This window comes from Vicia villosa, linkage group LG1, assembly GCF_029867415.1.
Source record: "Vicia villosa cultivar HV-30 ecotype Madison, WI linkage group LG1, Vvil1.0, whole genome shotgun sequence".
Taxonomy (NCBI): Eukaryota; Viridiplantae; Streptophyta; class Magnoliopsida; order Fabales; family Fabaceae; genus Vicia; species Vicia villosa.
Genome location: NC_081180.1, coordinates 162,729,124 through 162,745,141, shown reverse-complemented (window position 1 = coordinate 162,745,141; position 16,018 = coordinate 162,729,124). Strand labels below are relative to the sequence as shown.

At 37.7% G+C, this 16,018-nt stretch overlaps 1 protein-coding gene across 1 annotated transcript; it reads right to left on the bottom strand.

The window, feature by feature from the left end:
* Nucleotides 1–13,131: 13,131 nt before the first annotated feature.
* On the bottom strand, nt 13,132–15,553 carry LOC131644566 (DNA topoisomerase 6 subunit A). The gene is made up of 2 exons (XM_058915107.1): nt 14,849–15,553; nt 13,132–14,160 (listed from the first exon to the last, which is right to left on the bottom strand). The coding sequence occupies exons 1-2, from the start codon at nt 15,353–15,355 to the stop codon at nt 13,414–13,416; spliced, it is 1,254 nt and encodes a 417-aa protein (XP_058771090.1). The 5' UTR covers nt 15,356–15,553; the 3' UTR covers nt 13,132–13,413.
* Between the last annotated feature and the right edge of the window lie 465 nt (nt 15,554–16,018).

The window sequence follows — 16,018 nt, the reverse complement described above, 5'->3', positions numbered from 1 at the left end:
ATGCTCGGCGAGATTTTATTTTGGTTATAGCAGAATCTGGTTTTAGGACAAAATAGGGTTGAGGTTCTCAATCAAGACAGAGAGATGATTATGCTTCATTCTCAGAATCTAACACTACCAGCTCAGGTTCAGAACGAGGCTTGGGTGTGTAGTTGCAGTCACGAAGCAATTGCTCATGTGATGCAGAATCTGGAAGGTCAGATATAGAAGGATTATTTTGGGAGGTAGAAGGAATGGGTTCATAGTTTGCATGAGGTGGAGGTTGAGAAGTGGATATATTTGTGTGAGGTGGAAAGAGAGTTTAAAGGGGTTGGATATCAAGAACAAGGGTTTCAAGGGAGTGGTCAGAAGTAATATTGGTTTTAGGTGGAGAGGGATGAATGACAACGTTTGAGATAGGTGAATGAGGAGGAGTAAGAACATTGGTTAGAGGAGAAGAAGGAGGTGTGAGAACATGGATGGTTATAGGTGATTCTGATGGGGCTGTTTCTGGTTGATTTTCTGGTTCAGGGGTTTGAGTAATATTTATTGGTGCAACTTTTGAACGTAAAGCAGGAACAGAAACAGGTTCAGAAAGATGTATATCTTTAGACATATTCTGAATCGCTTCAAACTTAGCCTCAAGTCTTCTATGCTTCTTGTTCTTCTTCTCTTCCACAATCTTTGCCTTCCCAAGAGAAATTTCTCTTCTTCTGGCAGATTCCAGTCTTTCCTTCTCATTATCAACAGCTTTTTGACCTTCAACTTCTTGAGTTGCAGGTTCATGATTAATTTCTTCTTGCTGATTCACAGCTTCTGCTTGCTGATTCACAGCTTCTTGAACTTCTTCTTCTTCTTCCTATGAGGCTTCTATGATAAATTTTCTTTTTCTTTTCTTCTTCTTTTCAACATCCTTTCCATCTTCCACATTCTTATTTTTCATCTTTCTCTTCTTCTTTTTCTTCTTCTCAACAGTCTCTTTTTCACTATTTTCATTTTCAACTAAAACTTCCTGAACTTCTTCAGCAACAACTTCTTCTTCAACAACTTTCTCAACAACAACAGCAGTAGCTACACCTTGGACTTCCTTCTCCTGGTTAACAGAAGGATGATCAAATTTACGCTTTGTCCTTCTTTCCCTCTTGACAACAGCTTCTGGTGCAGCTTTAGAAACATCTTTCGAAGCAGCAGGCCTGGAAGTAGAAGCTTTCTTGCGACCACCTTTTGCAGGAGCATTTTTGTCTTTTTCTTCTTTTAGAGAGTTAAGATATTTAGTCCTAACTTCTGGCAGCTCACTTCTGAAGGAGGATTCAAAATCAGCAAGAACAGGATCTCTTCTGCTTCTTGCTCCTGGGAGAGGTTGAGGAGTGGCTTTAACCTCTTGAATGAGATTCATCTTTCTCAGGGTGTGAGCATTCAAACAGCTTCCTGTGACAGTGACAAGATCCTTGATGACTTCTTGAGCTTCCAAGTCTTCAACAATCTTGGTATGAATCAGAAGATTAGTAATTATTCTTCCAAAAGGAATAATATTACCCTTCTTTATTCTGAAAGCGTTTCTGGAATCCTTTACAACATTCCACATATGATTGAATATTATGAAGATAATATCAACCTTCTTCTGAGTGGCGATGCAATACATAATATATTGCTGCTCTTTGTTGACAAAATCTGCAGAATGGGTTGCTTTCCTGTGATAGAAACACCCCAGAAGAATCTTGGTCCAGATTTTGTAGAGATCCTTCATGTCCTCAACACGCTTTGTTTTCTCCACATCTGTATAAAGAGTAGCCAGAACATCTTCCCAATCTACTCTTTGATCAATTTCATAGACACCTTCAGGGTTTCTTAGGTCAAACATCATTCTTAGGATGTTCTCAGTAACAACAACAAATCTTCCATGGACAAATGACGGGATTGATTTAGGGGCAACTACAGCGTGCACCCAAAATTCCTTCACTAGTTCTGGGTAAATAGGTCCACAGAACTCAGAGAACAGAGAAGTCCATCCTTGAAACAACATATCCTCTTTTAGATGTAACTCATGTTTTTCAAGACTATCAAAGTCCACCGTTAATTCACAGATAACTTCTAACTCGTTTTTGGGAATAGAGCAAGAGATAACAGGAACAATTTGTTATTCTTCTTCTTGAAGATGTAGAGGAACAGAGGAACCAACATTGAGAGAAGATGAAGCAGCCATTGAAACAGTACTGATATTACTTAAAACTTTTCTGGGTTTGCGTTTAGGGTTTGAGAAAAGGGCAAAGAGGTTGCAGAAATGCATGCAAGAAGAGAGAGAGAGAATGGGAGCGAAAAAGATAAACATTATGATTTGAAATATATTTATAGAGGCGGATTTGAAAAAGAATGCAATTAAATTATGAGAATGAATAGTTATAGAATCAATTGAAATCAAATGCATTAAATGATGAGTGACGTTTGGTGAGAGAACGTGGTAATTGAAATGATTTAAACAGTTACCTAGAGCGGCGTCCCATCAGTTTCACTCACGCTTCTACCAACCGTGCAGACACGTGTTCACCATAAAAAACACTTGATGACAGCTGTGTTGCACTGTATTTTCTTCTATTGACAAATAGAACTTTTCATCTTTTGATTCTGATCATTGATTCTGACTACCATTCTTTAGAAATGATCTAGTTCTGATAGGATCATCTTTCTTTCCAAGAATCATATCTTCTGAGTGAGCTGAGGTGAGTCTAGAAGATCTTCTGACTGTTGGCTCTTCAAAAATTCTGAGATTCTCTAAAGATGCAGCAACTTGATCTTCTGATCCTTTGCTTTTGAGACTTTCAGCTTCTGAAACTTTGCTTCTTGGCTCTTCAGCTTCTGATATATCAATATCTATATCTGCAAAATTCTCAAACTGCTTTGGCTTTTCAAGACCAAGCTTATCATCAAATCTGATGTTGATTGATTCTTCTACAACCAATGTTTCAGTATTATATACTCTGTAGCCTTTAGAGCGTTCAGAATATCCAAGAAGGAAACATTTTTGTGTCTTAGAATCAAACTTACCAAGATGATCTTTAGTATTCAGAATGAAACAAACACATCCAAAAGGATGAAAATATGAAATGTTGGGCTTTCTGTTCTTCTACAATTCATAAGGAGTCTTATTTAGAATAGGTCTTATAGAGATTCTATTCTGAATATAACATGCAGTATTTATTGCTTCTGCTCAGAAGTGCTTAGCCATATTGGTTTCATTGATCATGGTTCTGGCCATTTCTTGTAGAGTCCTATTCTTTCGCTCTACAACTCCATTTTGCTGTGGAGTTCTAGGGCAAGAGAAATCATGGGCAATACCATTTTCTTTGAAGAACTCCACAAAGAATCTGTTCTCAAATTCACCACCATGATCACTTCTGACCTTTATGATTTTGCACTCCTTCTCAGATTGAATCTGAGTGCAGAATTCAAAGAACACTGAATGAGACTCATCCTTGTGTTTTAAGAACTTTACCCATGTCCAGCGGCTATAATCATCTACGATGACTAATCCATATTTCTTCCCTTTGACAGATGCTGTTTTGACTGGTCCAAACAGATCAATGTGCAGAAGTTCTAACGGCCTAGAGGAAGAGACAACATTCTTAGACTTGAATGCAGGTTTGGAGAACTTGCCCTTCTGACATGCTTCACAAAGAGCATCTAATTTGAATTTCAGATTTGGGAGTCCTCTGACCAGATTTAGTTTTTTAATCTGAGAAATCTTTCTCAAACTAGCATGTCCTAATCTTCTGTGCCAGACCCATTGCTCTTCAGAAACAGACATAAGGCAAGTCACCTTCTGCTTCTCAAGATCAGAAAGATCAATCTTATAAATGTTGTTTTTTCTCTTGCCTGTAAATAGGATTGAGCCATCCTTCTGACTTACAGCCTTGCAAGACTTTTGATTGAAGATTATGTCATAACCATTGTCACTTAATTGACTTATGGACAATAAGTTATGCGCTAATCCTTCTACAAGAAGTACATTAGTTATGGAAGGAGAGTTACCAATACTTATGGTTCTAGAGCCAATTATCTTGCCCTTCTGATCTCCTCCAAACTTGACTTCTCCACCAGACTTAAGCACCAGGTCTTGGAACATAGACCTTCTTCCCGTCATGTGTCGCGAGCACCCAGAGTCCAGGTACCATGACATTTTGTGCTTTGTCTTCTTTGCTTCCAAGGATATCTGCAACAGAAATTATCTTCTCCTTAGGTACCCACAACTTCTTGGGTCCTTTCTTGTTAGTTTTCCTCAAGTTCTGATTGAACTTGGGTTTAGCATAATAAACAACAGGAGGAACAACATGATATTCTTTAGGTTTGGCAGCATGATATTTTCTAGGTTGTGTCACATACTTCTTGGTGTGTGTAACGTGAAAGCTTTTGGCATGTGAAGTGAGCCGAATATCATGTGAGTGGCTATATTTGAACTGATCATACAATGGCTTGTATGTGATTTTCATATCATCTACAGGTTCAAATTTGTGTGGGGTATCACCCTCATAGCCAACACCAATCCTTTTGTTTCCAGAAACACCATATATCATAGAAGCAAGATGACTTCTGCCAATACTTCTAGATAAAAACTTTCTGAAGCTCGAGTCATATTCTTTCAGAATATGATTGAGACTAGGAATGGATTTTTCTGATTCAGAAGGAGATCCAATATTTTCGGATAATTTTGAAACTTTTTCCTTCAGTTCAGAATTTTCCACTTAGCTTCTTAGTTTCAGAATCAAATAGCTTTTTCAGCTTTTTGTATTTGATACTAAGATGAGCCTTGAGTTCCAGAAGTTCTGTTAAACTGGAAACTAACTCTTCTCTAGATAGTTCAGAAAATAACTCTTTAGAATCTGATTCTGATGTAGATTCTGATCCATCATCCAATGTGGCCATCAGTGCAAGGTTTTCCTGCTCGCCTTCAGAGTCTGATTCTGATTCTGAATCATCCCATGTTGCCATAAGACCCTTCTTCTTATCAAACTTCTTCTTGGGATTTTCCTTCTGAAGTTTTGGACATTCATTCTTGAAGTGTCCAGGCTCATTGCACTCATAACAAATGACCTTCTTCTTGTCAAATCTTCTGCTTCCAGAAGATTCTCCTCTTTCAGGCTCCTTTGAACTTCTGAAGTTCTTGAACTTCCTTTGCTTGTTCTTCTAGAGTTGGTTTACCCTTCTGGAGATCATGGACAGTTCATCTTCTTCTTCTGATTCTGATTCTTCAGAATCTTCTTCCTCAGCCTGAAAAGCTTTAGTGCATTTTCTATAACTAGATTTTAATGCAATAGACTTACCTTTCTTCTGAGGTTCATTTGCATCCAGCTCTATCTCATGGCTTCTTAAGGCACTGATTAGCTCTTCCAAAGAGACTTCATTCAGATTCTTTGCTATCTTGAAAGTAGTCACCATTGGACCCCATCTTCTGGGCAAGCTTCTGATGATCTTCTTTACATGATCAGCCTTGGTGTAGCCTTTGTCCAAAACTCTTAATCCAGCAGTTAGCGTTTGAAATCTTGAGAACATCTTCTCAATATTTTCATCATCCTCCATCTTGAAGGCTTCATATTTCTGGATCAAGGCAAGAGCTTTAGTCTCCTTGACTTGGGCATTTCTCTCATGAGTCATTTTCAATGATTCATATATGTCATAGGCAGTTTCCCTGTTAGATATCTTCTCATATTCAGCATGAGAGATAGCATTTAGCAAAACAGTCCTACACTTATGATGATTTTTGAATTGCTTCTTTTAATCATCATTCATATCTTGTCTTATAAGCTTTACACCACTAGCTTTCACTGGATGTTTGTAACCATCCATCAGAAGATCCCATAAGTCACCATCTAGACCAAGAAAGTAACTTTCAAGTTTATCTTTCCAATATTTAAAGTTTTCACCATCAAATACTGGTGGTCTAGTATAACCATTGTTACCATTTCCATTATGTTGCTCAGCAGAGCCAGATGTAGATGTATGTGTTGGATCTTCACCAGCCATCTTGACTTAAGCGTTTTTCTCTTCCTGAATCTTTTCTAAACACGGTTAAGTGCTTGCACCTTAGAACCGGCGCTCTGATGCCAATTGAAGGATAGAAAAACACTTAGAAGGGGGGGGGGTTTGAATAAGTGTAGCTTTAAAACTTGTAAGATAAAAACTATTTGCACAATGATTTTTATCCTGGTTCATTGTTAACTAAACTACTCCAGTCCACCCCCTTGGAGTGATTTACCTCACCTGAGGATTTAATCCACTAATCACACAAGATTACAATGGTTTTCCACTTAGATACCCTCTAAGTCTTCTAGAGTATTCTGATCACAACCTGATCACTCTAGGAACATAATGCTTAGATACCCTCTAAGACTTTCTAGAGAATCCGATCACAACTTGATCTCCTCTAGTTCTTACAAATTAATGTAAACAAATTCTTATAAGAGTTACAATGCTTCTTAATAAGCTATTATCACAACTGTGATTTTTCTCTTAAGTTTAAGCTTAATCTCACTAATATATTACAACAACAATGTAGTGAGGTTGAAGAAGAAGTTTGAGAGCTTTTGAATTTGACAACGTTTCTGTAAGATTACGCAAAGTGTTCTATTCATCTTCTCTTCAGAACTTCTATTTATAGGCGTTTGAGAAGATGACCGTTGGGAGCATTTAATGCGTTGCATGATCCGTACAGCATTGCATTTAATATTTTACTCTTTTGTCAACTACCTCGAGCCTTGCTTTTGCTGTGTCTAATGACGTTGCCTTTAATAGCTTCTAACGTTCCTTTTGTCAGTCAGCGTAGCCTGCCATCTTGTACTTGCTTCTGATCTGATGTTTGTGTAAACAACGTTTGAATATCATCAGAGTCAAATAGCTTGGTGCAGAGCATCTTCTTGTCTTCTGACCTTGAAGTGCTTCTTAGCGTGATACCATGAGAATCTTCAGTGCTTCTGCTTCTAATCTCAAGTTCTTCTGATGCTTTCATAGACCATGTTCTGATTCTGCTTGACCATCTTCTGATGTCTTGCCAGAGCATGTTCTAATGTTGCATGCTGAACCTTCTGAGTCAGTGCTTCTTGCGCTGATTTTGTGCATTCTCTTTATGTGATTCATGAAATGGAAATTGCATAGGATTAGAGTACCACATTATCTCATACAAAATTCATATACATTGTTATCATCAAAACTAAGAATATTGATCAGAACAAATCTTGTTCTAACAATTTGTTGTTGTGACGTGTTGCGATGCGACAATTTTTGTGAATATTGTGAAGTGCAGGAAATATTGTGACAAATTGATTACATATAATTATTGGTAATAACTGCAATATAGGCGTATGCCTCGTGACAATTTTGTTGTGATGATGTTTGTGGTGTTGCATTCATTGAGTCGCATATGATTCCATTTTTATGACGTCCTGGATTGACAAACAGTGACAAAGGCTTATGCCTCTTTTGATGCCTCTAATAACTGGCAAATGACGATGGGGGTTGAAGCCCTGGGTACCACATGCATCTGCATTTGTAGAGTTTTATTCCATTTTACGTGTTTATGAATTTGTGTGACTTGTATTATGAATTGAATCGTTTGATTTGAAATAATGATATGAATTAAATTGTAATGATTATACCGCGACGTGGTAATTTTTAGGATTTCTAACTCTAATATATTATTTATCATAACCTTATTTATATAGTTAGATATCTCACCATTTCTTTTGTTTCGCAGTTGCCTTTATATTGGTAACATGCAGGTGATAGAATTGAGTGAAGACTTAGTTGCCATGAGTTCGGGTCCGTGTTGTCGCTCTGATACGTAGCATTCAGGAGGATGAACGATAGATGTTTAGTCGTTGTCTTTGTTTTACATTGCTGAATTTTAAGTAGCATTTTAAGAAGTACCGTGATGTTTTCAAGTGGTTTTATTTGAACAAGATGATATGTGAATTAAAATTGAATAATGTGGTTCCGCTGCGTAATTAATATAAAGTTGTTTGGTTTCAAAGACTAATAAATGACGTTATCGGTTCATCGGAATGTGAAATGTTATGTGTCGATTGCAATAAAATGAGCAGGTTGTTTCATGATGTATGATTTAATGTGAAGTGTGATATCCCATTTGTTTGTTAAAAATTTTATAACTCTAATTTTCATTATAATTACCGGGTATACTTGGGGTGTTACATTAGTGGTATTAAAGCAGGCTGGTCTGTCCGGCCAAGTTGTCGAGTCTGTAGAGTTGTGCGACAGTTGAATACTATCGACGTATTATCTCTTAGTATGTGACATGTGTGTGGAACACTATCGGTATTTGTTTGCTTTCTAATCGTTTGTTGCACGAGTTAGTTTGAGTGAAGTGGGGGAGAAGCTTTGCTTCTCAGATATGTTCCAGTTGTGAAATGATGGCTCAGTGTGCTGCTGATGGAGACGATGCAAGCATCATCGGAGTTTTGTTGAGTTCCCGAATTGGAAAGTGACATGGATTCAAGATGTTGTTTGTAATCAGGTTGTAGCAACTTGATGGAGAAAGATCGGACGATGTTGATGTGTATTTCCTGAAGGATAAGGAGCAACGTGATGATTGTGGATGTACAAGTAAAGTGTAAATTCCTGACGCTTTCTGAAGGTGATTGCTAAGTGGGAAGGATAATTTCAGAAGATGGAACTTAGGAGGTTGCAAAGTTGCGTCGTTGCTGGTTGACCGTAGCATTGTCGGTTTGAATTAACCTTGTGTGTAATGTCGACATTAGAGTGATGCTAGAATGACGAAAGTTGATGTAGACTTTGTCGTGGGATCCATGCGAGTAATTGTTGAAGTTATCGGTGTTGTTGGAGTGTTTTTGAATAGCGAGTCAGAGTCGGAAACTCGAATGGATAAGTATGTATTTAAAGCGTTGGTGATTGTACGAGGAAAATTATGTTTTGAATGATGTTGCAAGGTGTGTTACAGTATGACGTCGGTGTTGGCATTTTCGGATAACTTGGAAAATTCATATCTTGTGTTCCGAGTATCGGATTAATATGTCGTTTGAGCCAACGAAGAGGTGAAAATATATTCTACCTTATGGAAGTGTTTTAAATATAATGGATGTATTCTTATATGGAGAGACTCCGAAGTCGGTTGCGGAACTAGAAGCTTTTTGGCTTAGACGGTTACTACCGTAGTGGTTCAAAATGAAGTCAAGTAGAACATGTTATCGATGAAGGAGTTGAAAGAGCGAGATGTTCGATATTAAAGAAAATGACTTGGGTGCCGATGGCTTTTAAGAAAAGGTGAAGTAGTAGTAAAGGGGATACAAACTTTTAGAAAGATTGAAGTCGTGTTTATGATGCCAAAGCGGCGACATGCGTAAAAGAAGAGTTGTAGACAATTTTTATCACCAATTCAATGTGAAGAAGACTTTGTTTGGATTCCTATCGGAATGAGATCCTGATGCGAAAGATGTAATGATATTTAGAATAAAACCAAGAGTTATGAATTTTGTTAAGATCTTTTGCTAAAGTAAGGACTTTGGTTGGGACAAGACGAATTATGATGAACAAGTGTATTAGTAATTCTGGAGTTGGAAACTACTTAACGATTATGTGATTGTGATGCTAAGTGAGTATGAAATAGAGTGTGTAATATGTTTGGACGATGTTGTCCCATCGATGAGATCGAGTGAAAAGAGAGTTATGGGAGTTGTAAACCTCAGAGTAAACTATTGGATTATGACGTTGTTAATGACTTTGAGTGCAAATTCTGTAAGGACGCTATTATGTGGTAACGACGGTTTATGCTTCATTATGATTGTCGGCTATCTATTGACAAATCGAGGAACTGATCACCCTTAATCTCTTGTTGATAGTAGATGGAATCATATAGATGTGATAAACTTGTCTTGTTATCTTAATAGTATGAAAAGTGATGGATATTAAATCGCAAGGACAATCGCTCGCCGCGTTGTGTAAACTTATGAAGAAGTGGCTATGAAAGAGTGAAACCTATCTGACAATGACTTAAGACGGATAATCAGAGTTGCGCAGCTGAAGCGTGGTGTGGCATAGTTACAGTGCGTGCGCGACTCAGTAACAGTGAAAGGTTATAATATCACGGGTCATGGGAATGATATGTCTCGATTTATATGTTGGGTTTGGAAGATTGTTGTTATAAGGATGTCGTGCCGGAGCACTAGAATGTTATTGAGTAACTGCTCAATTAGTAAGTATGTTACTGAAGTTTTTTGTAGATAGTGAGTATGTATTTGATGAAGTTAAGACGTTGAGTTGATACTATATAGCGCTATAATAATTTTGTTACCGTTCTTAAAATGTTGTTGTTGATTTCCATATATAACAAAGAATGATACTCCATGAAATGAAGAAGTCCATAAGGTTAGCTATGTTGATGTCACTATAAGAGTGATACGATGAAGTGAAAGAGCGGTTGGCATTTTGTTAGCGAGTGATATACGTATTCGGGAATGAAAACAATGTAGGTATTCCGGTGTTAGAAATGATGTTAAGATGACAATGTGATGTCGTATATCCAAGTATGAATGCGTTATGGTTGTTGCTACCTTAAAGGATGATATGTCAGGATATTGTTGAGTGATTGACAAGTTAGTAACGATTATATCGCGAGGGCGAGGGATGAAATAATAAAGAGCAAGGAATTAGGAAGACGAAGAGTTAAGGGACGGGGGCCACCGTTGGTGCGATGGGTGCCCCAGGTATTAGAAAGAAAAAAATTAAACTGTGGCGGGGGCCCCAGGTGCATGGGGTGGGCGCCCCAGGTGGTGTCAAGAGGGGACAGACGTCCCTTAGTATTATGGCGGGGGCCACACTAATTTTAGTGTGTTTTTTAAATTAGTTTGTTTAGTTATTTGTTTAGTCTATTATGGAGGTAATATTTAATGAACACATGATTAATGCAACTTGAGAGTGACTCTAATATGGTCTGAATTCTTAATATTCGAGTAATCAGCATAATCACTATTAATTCAGTAAGAGTGTTTAACAGAAGTAGTATAACTAAAAGAAGCATTGTGAATCACAGAGGGAGTATAAATAACAGAAGCAATGTAAATAACATAAAATTTAGATAGCAGGAGTAGTATTTTAGTAGCAAGGCATGTTGAAAACAGTTGATAGCAGAGGGCTAGTTTCAATGATAGGAAACTGATAAAAACAGTACCGCGTAGAGTATTAGTAACTTTGAACCAATAAGCTAATTGACCGGGTTGAGTCGAAAATGTCTGAATGATTACGGAACGCGTGTCGATTGTTTTGGTTGGATTGTTGTGTTGAATTCTTGTTAGAAATATGTGAATTGCCGCTGGATTATTTGTATTGGCTTGTTGTCGTTGATTTGTTGTTGTGACGTATTACGATGTTGCGATGCGACGATTTTCGTGAATATTGTGACGAATTGATTACTTCTAATTATTGGTAATAACTGCGATATAGGCGTATGCCTCGTGACAATTTTGTTGTGATGATGTTTATGGTGTTGCATTCATTGAGTCGCATATGATTGTATTTTTATGACAGTCTGAATTGGCAAACAATGAGGAAGGCTTATGCCTGTTTTGATGCTTCTAATACTGGCAATTGGCGATGGAGGCTAAAGTCCTGGGTACCACATGCATTTGCATTTGTAGAGTCTCGTTCCATTTTGCGTGTTTATGAATTTGTGTGACTTGTATTATGAATTGAACCGTTTGGTTTAAAATAACGATGTGAATTAAATTGTAATGATTATACCGCGACGTGGTAATTTTTATGACTTCTAACTCTAATATATTATTTATCATAATCTTATTTATATTGTTAGATATCTCAACCTTTCTTTTGATCTTAATACTTCGGGAAAATATACATAATTAAATGTCTTAAATATATGGTAAGAATTATCTCGAAGGCAAATATGCATGTAAGATCATAGTAATTTGACTTGTAAGGGTTACAAAAATGTTCGTGACAGTTGAGCAGCTATAAAGCTCTTGGCTATACAAGAAAAATAAGAAGCTGCAATGTTGCAGGTTCTAGGGTGAGCATTATTTTTCCGGTGGCTATTTATCTGTAAGCTTTTATGAAGAAAAAAAGTAAACAAGTTAGAAGAAATTGAGTAAATCGTCCGTAAATGGCACAAGGAATTTTTTTTTGAATGATACAAGTCCTGATGTGCGCAAAGTAAAATCTTGCAGCCTGCAACAGCATTAGCTATAACTCAGAAATTTTCTCTAAACATTTTACATTTTTAATCATGTATCGAACCGTGTCTCCCTACCAAGTCCAGCGCCAGCGTCAATTACCAATGAACCAACTAACGGTTGGTTATCCTATACTACATTTTGTTACTTTTAAAAAGAAACCAAAAACTATAAACTGTTCCAACTTCCAAGCATGGTTAATACATACGGAAATACTTCTGCTCATTTAATCTACACCGACTACATTACATACGGAAATACTTACTTCTGCTCATTTAATCTACACCGACTACATATTGACTATTAGTTAAGTGAAAGAACCATCCAAAAACCAGAGTGCTATTTGAAGATTCATTATTCCACCACTTTCTTGATAAAATCATCAGCCAGACCTTTGAGATGAGAGAGTAATATGAGTGCCAATTCAATAAGGCTGCAGATTCTGAATTGCCAATTGCTTCCTTCCAGTAATTATTTCAGGAAGAACTACAGCAGAGTTATAAAAATTTGATTTCGGAGTCAGTTGACCAACCAACTGTATATGCTAGAGAGTAAAATCACCTAATGCTCCCATATACTTAGTCGATATGTGGTTGTTTTCGACCACTAGGCAAAGGTATAGACAAATCAAAACCAGATGACTTTGGAAGGGACTATCTCAATATATGACCTGACTGGTAGCTTTCAGTTTCTTTTTCAAAGTTGTATTAGCAATCATCACACACAGATGCTGTAGCACAATAGTACTTTCAATTCAGAATTATAAGCAAAAACAGTAAACACTCAAGAAATCTATAAACACTCAGATTTTAGGATTTTGTTTAAGTTTGTTCCCTTGTTTACTGATGCGTTGCTAAGAAGAAAACAATAAAACCTAAATTATAAAGGTGGTATGAAAAATCATAGGCCATTAACATGTTTTTGGAATTAAAAATAGTGAGCAATATTCCAATGGATGATAATTAGAATTTTATCCACATTCCAATGTACATTGGTATTACAACATCACTAAACTGCTGAGACACATAATGAAATAACCAGTGCCTCAATTCTTAAACATAACATAACTCACAGCCAATCCTGCTGCTGCAATTTCAATGGCAATTTTCCAATGGACGATAGTTAGAAATTCATCCACACTCCAATGCATATTGGTATTACAACATCATTAAGCTGGTGAGACACATATTGAAATAACCAGTGCCTCATTTCTTAAACATAACATAACTCACAGCCAATCCTGCTGCTGCAATTTCAAGGGCAAATAAACCTCAGAGAGATACTGAAAACCAAAGGTGCTCAAAGCCTGTATCTCAGCCTTCTGCTTAGTTTTAACCATCAACGTCAATTCCTCAACCCAACCAGGATTCTTCTTGACAAAATCCTCCTCCAACATGTCTTTTCCAGTTTTAATATCCTGCTCGGTCATGGGCAACCTGCACTGCTCTGGTATCTTGTACTTGTCTAAATCACTAGGCCTAACCCCTAGCCATTTTATATCAGGGGTAGTCAGATGAGAACTGTCATAGGACATGTTCTTCGACCCACACCCATAAACCGACAGAATTTTCAATCCATAAGGATCACTGTCCACAAGTGCCAGCACAGGAAGCTTCAACTCAGTCTTCATCTTCCTCAAGAACAGCCTCGTGGAAACATCAGGTTGCCCCTTTGCCGTAACGATTATACACGGAAAGCGATTGTAGAACCTATCTTCAGCCAACCTCATATAAGCAGCATCCTTCTCCACCAAGAGAATGAACAGAGCATCACTCTGCATATCCCCAACTCGATCAATATTAGGCGGAATCGCCTTTCCACCCATACCCATTTTGGTGCAATCAATCATATCTCCATTGTCACTGAAAATCAACCTTCCCACAACCACCCCTTTCTCTGCCGCAACAACGTTGAGGCTTGAACGTGTGCAGCCCAACATGCACGAAACATCATCCAAAACCGTGTCAGATTGCATCTGATTCATCACAAAGAAGTTTCACTTCGATTATTTAATCAAATTCAAGACAATCAAGATTCAAGATTACTTAGAACTAATAAAAAGCAACAAACTAAAATAATAGTAATCTATCTATTGTTTATGTTGTTTGAAATATGATCAAGTGGAATAGAATTTGACATCAAACTTCATCAAATATCAAGCTTTTCATCATTTTCATTTTATCCGGTATGGTTTGTTAAGCCCCAATACTTCAGATTGAAGGGGTGACCGGTGTCCAAACCGCGACAGTGTTGACAACAACTATACTCAATCACTTCCATTTTCTTAAATTATCACTGTATGTAGCACCGACACCTCCGACACAGACACCGGCACCGACACCTCCGACACAGACACCGGCACCGACACCTCCGACACAGACACCGACACATGTGATTAAGTTAAATTTATTTATTTATTTTCAAATTATTACCGGTGTCGCCATGTCAGTGTCGATATCATGTTCGGGGTGTCAGTGCTTCATAGTTATTATGTCTATATGTGTATGCAAATCATAGAGTATGCTCAATCCATCATCTAATATCAAATTAAATAAAGTAAATAGCTTCATAATCTGGTATTCGATTCTACTTCAGTATAATGTACTGCAAGCAAAACTAAACATGAAATTAGGAATATGAAGTTCAAAAGATGAGAACAAAACCTGATCCTGGAAAAGCTTAACATCAGTATAGAACAGATCACGCTTAGTGACATGAATCCCTTTCTGGCAAAGCTGATGGATAAGCTGAATAATCCTCGCAGTAATAGTAGTTTTCCGAACAGTGGATATATTAGCAAAAGGACGAAGAGACGACTTATCCTTAAGAACAATACGATCCAGTTCTGGAACATAGAGCTGGTTAGCAGAAGAACGAGACGGAACATCGAAGGCGAATCCATTACCGGCGAGGATCGAGTGAGCGATCTTGAGAACGAGGGACTCGATGTTGGATTGGACGGAGGAGAGGGAAAGGTCGGCGACTTCGCGACAGTGGAAGGGGAGTGAGAGTTCGTCTAGGGTTGGGGTTTTGGTTCCGGAGGAAGATGCGCATGAGGTTTTTAACTCTTTGAGAATCTCGAGGATGATTGAGTCTGGTTTGAGTTTGTTTTTGAAGGGGAGGATTTCTTCGGTTGGTTCTGTACGGCGGCGCTTTTTGTTGTCGGCCATTGGTGGTGGAGATTTGTGGTGGGGGCGGGAAAATGATTCTGGTTTTGGTTTTGAGGGGTTTGGAGTTGGTGGAGAGGGTTGAGGTTTGATGAGGGTTATGGATGTACGGTTGTGATTGGAGCGTGAGTTGAAACGATCTTGACCGTTGATCACGATCGGACTAGTTTAAATGGAAAAGACTTGGATAATCATAGAGGGATATGTTGAGTTCAAAATTATTGTGAGACTTTAGCCGAAGGAAACAAATGTTAGTCAAATGGTGTGCTTTTTATTGTTATGAATCTATGATATAAAAAATTAGGTCTTCTAGAAAATATCACAAGGAGTTTAGATGCAATAATAAAAATATGAAAATTTCTTTAGCCACCTCCCTATGGGAGTCACCCCCAGCGAAAATCCCAAAATACCCCTGCTTCGGAAATGAACTTCCGAAGCGTTTTTTTTTTTAAAACAATTTCCACAATTCGGAAGTGCATCTCCGAAAACACCTCATGGGGGGTGTCTTCGGAAGTGCATTTCCGAAAACACCTCATGGGGGGTGAATTCGGAAATGCACTTCCGAATTATGCAGAAACTGTGTTTTTTTTTTGTTTTTTCTTAACAGTCTCGCATTTTAATTAAACGCAAACGCCAAATAAAATAAGCAACAGATAAACTGAAAAT